Source organism: Mytilus californianus, unplaced genomic scaffold (assembly GCF_021869535.1).
Source record: "Mytilus californianus isolate M0D057914Y unplaced genomic scaffold, xbMytCali1.0.p SCAF_1, whole genome shotgun sequence".
Lineage (NCBI taxonomy): Eukaryota > Metazoa > Mollusca > Bivalvia > Mytilida > Mytilidae > Mytilus > Mytilus californianus.
In genome coordinates this window covers 97909859-97920643 of record NW_026262581.1, presented here as the reverse complement: position 1 = coordinate 97920643, position 10785 = coordinate 97909859, and the positions used below count along the sequence as shown (strand labels likewise).

The following is a 10785-nucleotide window of genomic DNA, read 5'->3' as shown; positions in this document are numbered from 1 at the left end:
ATATTTGTGATAACTGTGTTCCCGGACCATATAGGATGTTATTACAGTATGAAGCATTAAGTGTAATGAGGTCGATTTTATATAAAAAAAATAGATATAAAATTTATTAACAGGAAATAATAGAACCAGAAATATAGTTTCTCATTTTGTAGCAGTTCTCCTCATGACCAGTGCACAGCAGTTTTTTTGTAGGGTCTAGATTTTTAAAATTTGCAGCAATTATTTATCATTGTTATCATATCTTTTCGTTAGTCAGATAGACCTGAGACTATAGTAGTCTCAGGATAGACAGTTAAAAAGAAAATGTTTTTCATCTTCGACCTCATTACTATTACATTATTATTATATCTACCTCTCTCTATAAGTAAATGGTTCAAGCAGATATGCGAAATATTGTTAGACTCTGTCTCTCTTCAATTTTTTTAACAATATCAAGATATTTTTCGCAACCAAAATTGGATTTAAAAGTAACATATGTACATAGTTTCCCTTCCCCAGTGTAGGTCACTTGCGATGTTTACGAATAAGTTGGATTGATTCGAGAAATACTATGGTGTCTTTTAGAGTGTAATCAAACTGTTCATTATCTACATGTTGTTTGTGGATGATAGTTTTTTGTTTTGTTTTGTGTTTTTGTTTTTTTCCTTGCAAAAATCTATACTTATATAATATTATAAGAGTAATTTCGAGTCTTCCAACTCTGTTAATGTCTTTTACCTCGAAAAAGACCTATCCGAAATAATGTATCTAAAATATTGAACTTGAACATGGAAAATACATCCTCGAGTATCTATACTTGTATATAATCTTTGGAATAATACTGATCCAAAGGTACCATTATGTCACGTGATGTTAGCACGTACAAGCAATTTTATTTTCCGAATAAAACAAAGCAACGGAATGAAATCGATGTAATAGTTAAAATGTAGATTCCATTTTACATTTTAGAAGTATTTTCTACGCAAGAAATCCTATCAATCTAGGTGTGTGCACCGGCACATCGTTAGGCCGTATATGCATAATGTATTCATGTATTGTTGGGCCAAGGAATCGATTTTTGATGACCCAACTCTAGTAAACTTTGTAGAACCAACGTTTTAAGTGCGAAGATGGCCAACGTTGACTTATCTGTTGGTTTTAACTTATACTTCAATATAATAACACAGTATATGTGTTATAGTAGTCTCAGGTTTTATTTTCATTAAACGTGTGTTAGACTGATATAGGGCTCTAGAATCATGATAGGACTAACATTGGTCACACAACACACATATACAATGTCAGGTGCGGATCCAGGATTTTGCAAAAGTGAGGGCCCGAAAGACCACGTCAGAATTCGGTCTTGCATTAACCGTATATGTATAGCTTCATAATGGTGCCCGGTCGCCGCCCGCCCCTCCCCTACCAAATCCACCTCTGCCGGGTTGTAATGTTTGCATTGATATTTGTAGTTTTGTTCCAACACTTCATAAAACAGAAATGCCAAATCTAATTGTTATAACTTCTTATTCTGTTCATACACCAAACTCTTTACTACATTACACAACAGACATATCTAAGATACACAGGTCAAAGTGAAAATATTACAGAGATGAGTTTATTGAAAGATTTTTTTCGAATGCATTCGTTGCGTTGAACCAGAGACATATAATACAATATTGTATTGTATTATATGTCTCTGGTTGAACATATGCAGAACAACAGAACCTGTTGCGTAAACCTTAAATGATAATATATCAAATCTACCCTTTTGGTACAAAATGAAAGATAATCTTACATTGAATGTAAATCAAATATGTTATCAAGTTCCCGTTTGTAGAAAGGAGTACAAAAACATACATCAAGGATGTTAAAAAAAAGCTGATACATATGCAGTTCATCAAGAGTGGAATCTAATCTATAATCATTTAATTAATTAATCTTCAGAAATACTAAATAACCAATTCAAAAAAGGTTGTAAAAATGATTGATCATGTTAGAGTAAACGCCAGCTTGGTTGTAATTCAATTTTTCTATTAAAATCTATTGAACTTCAAAGAAATGTGAGAAAATTATTATAAGCCTTAACTTTGTTGTTCTAGCAATTAACTAATCAGGAAAAGGGCTTCTCTAGTGTGATTATGTATACACTGTCACAATTTGATATTATTTTAATAAGATAAAACTGGCTTCCTATTGAATATTATTTCAATATCCAATCATAATACTATAATACATTACTCAATATTAAATAAACACAAGAACATTTACAGTATAAATCAGACATATATGACCATCGGTTTAGTTTCAACTTCACAACCAACAATGCCAGCTTTTGTTACAGACCACTCTATCAGCAAAATAATGGGTTTTGGTAAGTCTATATGAAGTTATTTTCCTACTTTTAAAATACCAATTTCCTCAATATTTATTTTAATAGCTAGGTCAGATACAAACTGTTACCTATGTGACTCTTAAGAAAATGAAAAAAAATAAGACAGAATTATAAAAAAAAATGAAGCAAGATATGCATGATTTTAAATTTACTTGAGTGACCACTAGCTCATGTATAATGAACGTCGTTTTATCGCATTTTAGAGTTCAAAAACCCACATGTTTATTGTGCAAAAATAAACATATATGGTGCGGGATAGGGGTTGGTGTGTTATTCAGTTTTTATTTGTTTATTTCTTTGGGTATTTTGTCTTTGTCTGTTCGTTTATTTAAGAAGAATAAAGCACGTTTATTACAGTTGTATATAGAAACACTTTTTGCGGGGCATTATATTTACTCATAATTGATAAATGTTCATTCACATATCTTATTTTAAATTTTATTTTAGACTCGGACCAACCAAAAAAGCGTCAGCGTCGTAACAGGACCATGTTCTCTAACGCCACCATTGTTCTTCTAGAGAAAGCCTTCATCGAGAACAAGTATCCCGACATCAAAGAAAGAATCACTTTGGCTAAACAGATCAACGAAGAAGAGGCCAGAGTTCAGGTGAGTGTTTCTAAAAAATAGAATAGAATAGCCGGAATATTTTTATTTCCCAAATTACAGTGCCCATAAAGGGCATAAATCAGTTACAATTAATTGACATAATATTGATAATTACAACAATAAATAGTATTTTAGCATTCCGGGTCAGAGTCAGAGCCAACAACAATATACATATTAACAGGATTAAATATACAATTCCTAGATATTGTGAATAAAAGAATAAAACTACATTATATATATGCATTCATTCTCAAATTATTTATACTAGACTTAGTGTCAATTGAATAATCATACCTGATCTCCTTAATTCAAAACAGTCTCCAATATAATAGCCCATTTTTTTCTATAGGAAATTAAGCGTACGTGCAGACATATTCTTCATGTTTTCAAACGATTCCGATGCCACTCGATGTGCATATAATTTTTTTTTAATAAAATTCTCGAGATTTAGAAATCTAATATTTCAGATATATATATTTAAACGAAAATCTTAAAAACTAAAAAAGGGTTCCACTCCACAAGCATGGATTATTATCTCACATTATGATGCCCATGAGACCTACATGTCAAATAATAATTTGTATCGAGAAATATTTATGAATTATCTCCCTTTATATGGGCTGCTAGAAAAAAACTCTTTTTAAGTAATATTAATTTCTAAAATATTAAATCAATACAATGATTGAAAATGAATATTTATAATAAATAAAATTAAGTATTTTAATAAATCTTTTGGTATATGTTGAATTTTTTTTTGCAAAAAATGTGTCAATTAAATACCAAAACTGAACAATTTTATTTTTTAGTTGGGTCCATTCAACTTCCAATTTTGGTTACTCTGGTTTCTCTTCAAACCACGAATAAATCTTTCGCCTTTTACTAAAGATTTCCGTGGAGAGGAACAATTTAATGAGTCTATAGACAATTTTTCTAACCCTGAGAAATCAGGGTAACATAAGTAAACAAAGGGAGTCCAATTATAAACTTACCCCGTATAAATATTTCAAGCGTCCTCGATAAACAAAAAATGATTATAATTATTTTATTACTTTTTCATACAAGGAATTCAAAATTAGCAAACATTTCTGAAAAAAAACCCCTCCTAGGTCAGATTAAATTTTCCTTAATAAATTTCGCACAGTATTTAACTAAGTATCTTCTAATTAAACTATTGCTAGGCATTCGTCCAAAATGAACACAAGGGTAATTTATTTTCAGGTGCAAGTTTTGACAAACGAGAGGCATGTTCATTCCTTTATAATTATGTTACGTTACATTTTAGTATTTGTTTCAATGATTACATGTATTTGATCATAATTATTAACTATATCACGTATACATGTTATACATGTCATAGTTTGAGGCATGCGTGATGGTTACGAATATGAGTATCTGGACCATACGCGTATGGTTATGACCATATACGTATACCCATATGGTCCGACCATACGCGTATGGTCGGACCATATATATAGGAGTATTATACTCGTTTTGTTATTAACGGACCGGACCATATAGATATTTTTAAAATAAATTCTAACTTCCTTCGCAGGAGAACACAGCTCATTCTCCAAACCCATACCAATACGAATTACTAACTGAATTAATTTATCTTTACATATTGTATGAATCTTGGTGTATCTGTTATCTTGCCTTCGCTTGACTTAATTTAGAGCGTTTTATCTTTCTTTTCGTCCGCAAGTGAAACAACTGGCGTTTTGGGGCATGGACCTTTTTTCTTTCTTTTTTTTTGTGTTTAAATTATCATTTCAGGAATAAAATTTCTTCTAATCTCAACTTATTTTCATTTATTTATTGTGTTCTTTCTCCTTTTCATACGATTTTTCTGTTATCGTAAGATCGTATAAATAGGAGCAAGAACACATTAAATAACTAAAAACAATTTCAAATGTTTAAGAAATGTTAATGTAAGAAAAACACCAAAATATGTTTTTTTTTAAAGAGAAGAAAGAATGACCAAAATTCCTGCGAGTTAAGCAATTGACTTCTTGTTTCAGTTCATTTAGATATTTCTTGAAGTTATTTTTATAAGTCGACAAATTGCGTTTCGTACAAATGTAAGGACAAATCAATAATGATCATGTATAAATGATGTTGCTATAATTCTTAATTGTAAGTAAAATTCACCTTATCTCATTAATAATGTAACAATGATTACAATATGATCATTTTTAGAAACTCTAAATATGGGGACCCCTTGTTAATGCGTGTTAATTAACCTGACCATACGCGTATGGTTGGACTTGAAAGTTTACCCTCCGAGTTAAATTTGCCAAACTTTATTACCCGACTGGAGACCGTCTGTCTTCTGCTATTTTTTGCTACAGACTAGATTCCTTTTTTGCCTTGGACAAGTTTTTTTTTGTACAGAGTTCCAAATAATTAAGCACTGTCACTGCATGTCTTCAGATGTGACTAGCTTAACAAAAAATAATTAATAATTTATTGCTCCTGTTGAAAATTAGCTCAATCTATAACTTCTTTTATATACACCGGTTAATGTATACTTCACTGATCATTCCTTGATACAGTACTATATGCCACATAATTTGTTATTGTGGATAAATAAACTCATCATAGATACCAGGATTGAAATTTTGTCTTGTAGGAGAATGCAATGTTATAATACAATCATTATATGCACGAAACTCGTATACCCATAATTGGACAATAAATAGTTGTTCTTCGTTATCATTCATTCATTGTCATACAGTGTTATTTTTACAAATGTATGTCTCTTTTTGTAGTTTTACATAATTGTAAAGTTGGCAAAAAGAGCACTGTCCAAGTTTTGCTTACCGAAACTGAGACTACTCACATGTTATTTTAGTCTCCGATCAAATGGACGCTTATTGTTTTTATACTACTATGATAACAGGATATCCAGTTATACGTTCTTATTGTATAAAATATGTTTGCGTATATACATATAAGCTTTTGCTACGATAAATAGTTTTTATTCCGATAAGGCGTAATGCAAAGTTACACCAAACAATCAATCAAAGAAGGACTCATGGTTAAATTTTGTTTGTCTAAATATTTTATAGCTTATATTACTCATTTATTCACTTGTTTTTAACTGATCTATTTTTATTTTCAGGTTTGGTTCCAGAATCGCAGAGCAAGGCATAGACGTTCCAGACGTCGTCCAAGCACCAATTCAGACAGTCCTTCATCTGGTACATCTTCATCGCCAAAGTCTTCTCCATCCCCGCCACCTACTGTTCCTCTGAAACATGCAACATGGCTCCAATTACCAACGGTACAACAACAACAGCAGTTCCTTTGCATTAACAGTGGATTAGACATCGCTAAGGAAGTAGCCATTCTTCATGAAGACAGATCACCTGACTCAACATCCTACAAAGACATCAAAGACATGTTTTCTTATCCACCTCCTCCTATATCGCCACTGCCAAGGACACCAACAAGAACCAAAGTGCAACGACAAAGGTTTTCTCTATGGTCTCCACTACCTAGTCTACCAGAAGTGTCGCCAATGCCAATACAACCAACAACGATAGAATCAACAAACATCTTACGTCTCCCGTTGACAACACCAAAGTCGTCCTTCTCCATTGCAGACCTCAGCGAGTCGGAAGTACGATCAGCAGACGACAGATTCTGCTTCACTTACCAGTTTAGCATGTAAAAGTAACAAATTGTTTATCATTGAATTTAGTGCTATATGTATTTAGTAATTTGCTAGTTACCACGTATTCGATTACATGTATATGAATAAATTGATTTTGTCGACAACGAAATTAGATAAATAAATGCATTTCCCATGGAGCTTTAGCTTGATTATTGTTTATTTCGCGAATGCATGGCCTCTGTTTTTATGATTCCTTTTTTTGTTGTTGTGATTTTAGAAAAAGTTGACAGAATTTCATTCAGTAGGCCCTCTTATTAACCTAAGCTTCATCATTTATTACTTCCTCTTTTGGTTATTTAAGGTGTTCTGCACAATAATTTTCCTAGGGCTTCAAGTAAGGTGTTCTTGATGGATGCACTTCAAACGCCACAGTCTATATACTTGATGCCTCATTGTAGTTAATGGTGTAAAATGGATGTTTTATAATGAAAGGCGAGTAAAATAATGAGCAATTTAGCTATTTAATTCTCGTTATCCTTTTGGCGCCTTATAAATATGCAATGATGAAGATGTGACGGTAATTATGTAATAATCACCTCTTAACATCAATGAATAAAATCAAAGCACAATTCCGTGTCTATGTATAAATAAGATGTGGTATGAGTGCCAATGAGACAACTACCCATCCAAGTCACAATGTGTAAAAAGTAAACAATTATAGGTCAAAGTATGGCCTTCAACACGGAGCCTTGGCTCACACCGAACAGCAATCTATATATAAAGGGCCCCAAAAAAGACTAGTGTAAAACAAATCAGACAGGTAAACCAACGGCCTTATCTATATATATAAAACGAGAAACTAGAAATACTTATGAACCACACCAACAAACGACAACCACTGAACAACAGGCTACTGACTTGGGACAGGTGCATAAAAATGCAGCGGGTTTAAACGTTTTAACAGGCGCCAACCTTCACCCTAACCTGAAACAGAGGTATAACATTACAACATAAAAAGACACAATGTTTCACCCAATTTGTCAGAAGTCACTTAACGTACCAGAAGCGATTTTTTTTCTGTTTGAGGCATAATTTTTAGGATTACTACCCTTGTTTTGTGTTCCACACGGATCTAAACTCATGTTGGTATAAAACTTCCAGGAAAAAGATGCATGGTGAAATGTATTTGGGTTCATTAAGGCTATGCTAAATATATTGAATAGATTTTTACATCGGATGACCGTGAGGGCATTCCGGTGTATTGCAGTCGCCTAGATTTCCATTACGTAACTTTCGTGTTGGGATTGTAACCGATCTATACATGATAAATACGCGGACATTATCGAGTGCCAAATAACATTCCTTATCGCTTGTTATAAATTCATTTTTTCAATGGATACTCCTAAAAATATTTTTTTTAGAACATGAATTAATAATATGAAAATGATTTGTCGTTAGAAATATATATATATAAGTAAAAAATCATTAATATCTATGCACACGTACAGAAAATGTGTGTTAACGCATGCGGAAGAATATCTAAAGAACGTTTGCAATCTCCCATGCAGAGTTATCGGTCCTCGCTCTCTCTCAAGGACCGATAATTCTGCATGTGAGATTGAAAGTTTGGCGGGAAAATATGAATGCCTACTCAAATCCAATCTATTAGAAAAATCGAATTATTACAGAAGAGTGTCCACCATGCACTTACACTGCACTATTATTAATATAGTAGAATAGAATGATATACAAATGGATGAAAATTATATATACATGTAACTGTAATATACAAATATTAATATAATATATAACAACAAACCAGAGTATACTGATTTGTATCACTTCAATATCTTATTTATTACGGTGAGGTTGAATTCCCTGTCATTTATTTATTATTCACGCACGAACTTGTCTAAGAAAAAAAAATTATATCTGTATATTAACCCCACTTTCAGGTATAGAGATGTGATTTTTTTTTTCTGAGACAAGTGCTTGTGACCATCCACAAGAACTTGCAGTCATCCGATGTTCAGTACTTCAGTACTTTGATTCATGTTCATAAGGGGTATTTGTGACAACAAGCTTTTAATAGTTTAAATAAGTTGTGAATGAATTAAACGGAAGCTATCATACATCCGTCATCAACAAATTCTCCAAATAATAAAGCACTAACATATGAAGAGGTTCCTAACTGTGGTTTATCAGATATTGTTCACCCCAACTCCCTCATCGACAATTTGGAACAAGATTATAAGACTGTCCGAAAACATGCAAAATTTGTCAATAGGTATGTGATAGTCTAATTTTTAGTTATGGTGTTGCAGGTTAAGTAGGGAAAAAAGACGTTGAAGTAAGACTACCAGTCTTACAGCTGTTGATCGGTTACTCCATTCCTAAATTGTTTTTTCCCAGTATTCCATGACAAAAAAACATCATCTCCATCTCCTATATTTCATATCACTTGACCCAACAGGCCAATGTGAACTATTTTAACCACTTGGTGTATGTCGTCAGTCCGTCGTCTAAAAACCATGAATGGATAGATACATATGGTAAAAAAAATATTTAATAACAATACACGATCTAATAAACTGTCATTGTGCTTGGACTCAAAACCATTAATAGACTCCTTAAAGTAATTATTAATTAAAGAACAATCATGATTAATATCAGCGTTTTGTCCTTATTACCGATAATTTCATAGATAAAAAAAAGCTAGATTTATAAATAAGTCGTCCAAATAAACTTTTATTGTCCTAAAAAGCTGATATTACACATTTTTGCATTTTGTTTCAAAGATCCACACTTCTTAAACTATTATTCAGAAATGAGAAGATGTGGTTTGATTGCCAATGAGACTAGTAGTATTTACCAAAGACGTACACAAATACAGGTCAACAAAAGAGAAAATATCATACCGAATAATAAGTTCTAAAAGGCCTCGGAATAAAAAATGTGAAGCATTTCAATAGAGAAAACAAACGGTCTGCTTTATGCTAAAATAATAAACAAACAAAAACACTTATGACAGAAAACATTCAAAGACAATTTGAGACAGTCACATAAGAAATTTCACAAAACAATAAACGAAATGGTGTGGACGGATGTTCGAAAAAAAGACACAATTTAAAATGAAAAATGAATTTTCTAGCCGTTTTCCATGAACGCTATAAACAATTATAGCCTTTTTCACGAAATTTTGATTTGTTGTGTCTTTGGAATTATAAATAGTACTAAAGGACTTCTGATGCTACATATATCAGGCAGTTCCATATGCATACAACATTCCACCAAAATACGAAATATAACCCAATTTCGTGTACTTAGCAGTTATGATGATATTGATAGAGTTTTCTTTTTATTTATTAATCATGAAAACCTAAATTTATAGAAAGAAGCTGTATTAATTGTATAGAAACCTGTTTACCTTTGAAGAACTCCAGATGTCTTTTAGTGCTTTGCTAGGTCCATTCACATATAATCCACATCTCTCTATTCTTTATTCATTACCGCAAGATTGAATGGAGTATATATAAATATGATCGTTCCTGGGCTTCTCGTATCCGGAAAAAAATCTTGCTCAAGTGGGGCGTCCGTTTGGTTGTGCGCGAGGAATACATATGCAGTCACGTCCGATCGGAAAGGAGTGCCACGCTCTATGCACGTGTTAGAACCCTTGTTTGGGTATCGACGTATAACCTTATCTCTTTATTCATGACCGAAGATTTGACCACGGTATAGAAAAATGAACATCATTGAAATTCTCCCGTCGGCAATAAAACCCTTGCTAATGTTGGGCTGTGCGGGATGTGTAAGTAAACAGATGCGTCCGGTCGGAAAAGGGGCGTGAAATCCGAGTGTCACGCTCTATCCACGTTAAAGAACCATTGTAACAACTCTGATGGGTCCGTAGATGACCTGCTGCAAGGTAAAATGTTTGCCTCTATCCAATATACTCTCATTTTCCAGTGACAGGCTGCATTTTCCGCCCTCCATCCCGTTCGACATACGTTTTAATTGTTTATTGGTAATCGTCATGACCAATATCATGACATTTTTGTCACTGGACGTTAAGCAAGCAACAATCAACCAATCAATCAATATCTTATTTCATCTGTAAACAGCAAAATTGATAAACAAGCAAACAAAAATCTACAAACCATTTCATTTGGGTGACTTGAGTGATT

The 10785-nt window shown here is 32.7% G+C and overlaps 1 protein-coding gene and 1 non-coding gene across 2 annotated transcripts; both read left to right on the top strand.

Annotated features, from left to right (window-relative positions):
* The first annotated feature begins 2343 nt into the window (after positions 1-2343).
* Positions 2344-6655, top strand: LOC127738457 (paired box protein Pax-6-like). Its single transcript, XM_052249716.1, has 3 exons — positions 2344-2353; positions 2822-2982; positions 6104-6655. The coding sequence occupies exons 1-3, from the start codon at positions 2344-2346 to the stop codon at positions 6653-6655; spliced, it is 723 nt and encodes a 240-aa protein (XP_052105676.1).
* LOC127716785 (U5 spliceosomal RNA) lies at positions 3816-3933 on the top strand. The gene has a single exon (XR_007989126.1). It is a non-coding gene; the product is annotated as a U5 spliceosomal RNA (small nuclear RNA).
* Positions 6656-10785: the final 4130 nt, after the last annotated feature.

Coding starts and splice junctions, on each gene's coding strand:
- LOC127738457 (XM_052249716.1), top strand. Junction 2,983..6,103: donor AAGAAGAGGCCAGAGTTCAG/GTGAGTGTTTCT, acceptor TTTTATTTTCAG/GTTTGGTTCCAGAATCGCAG.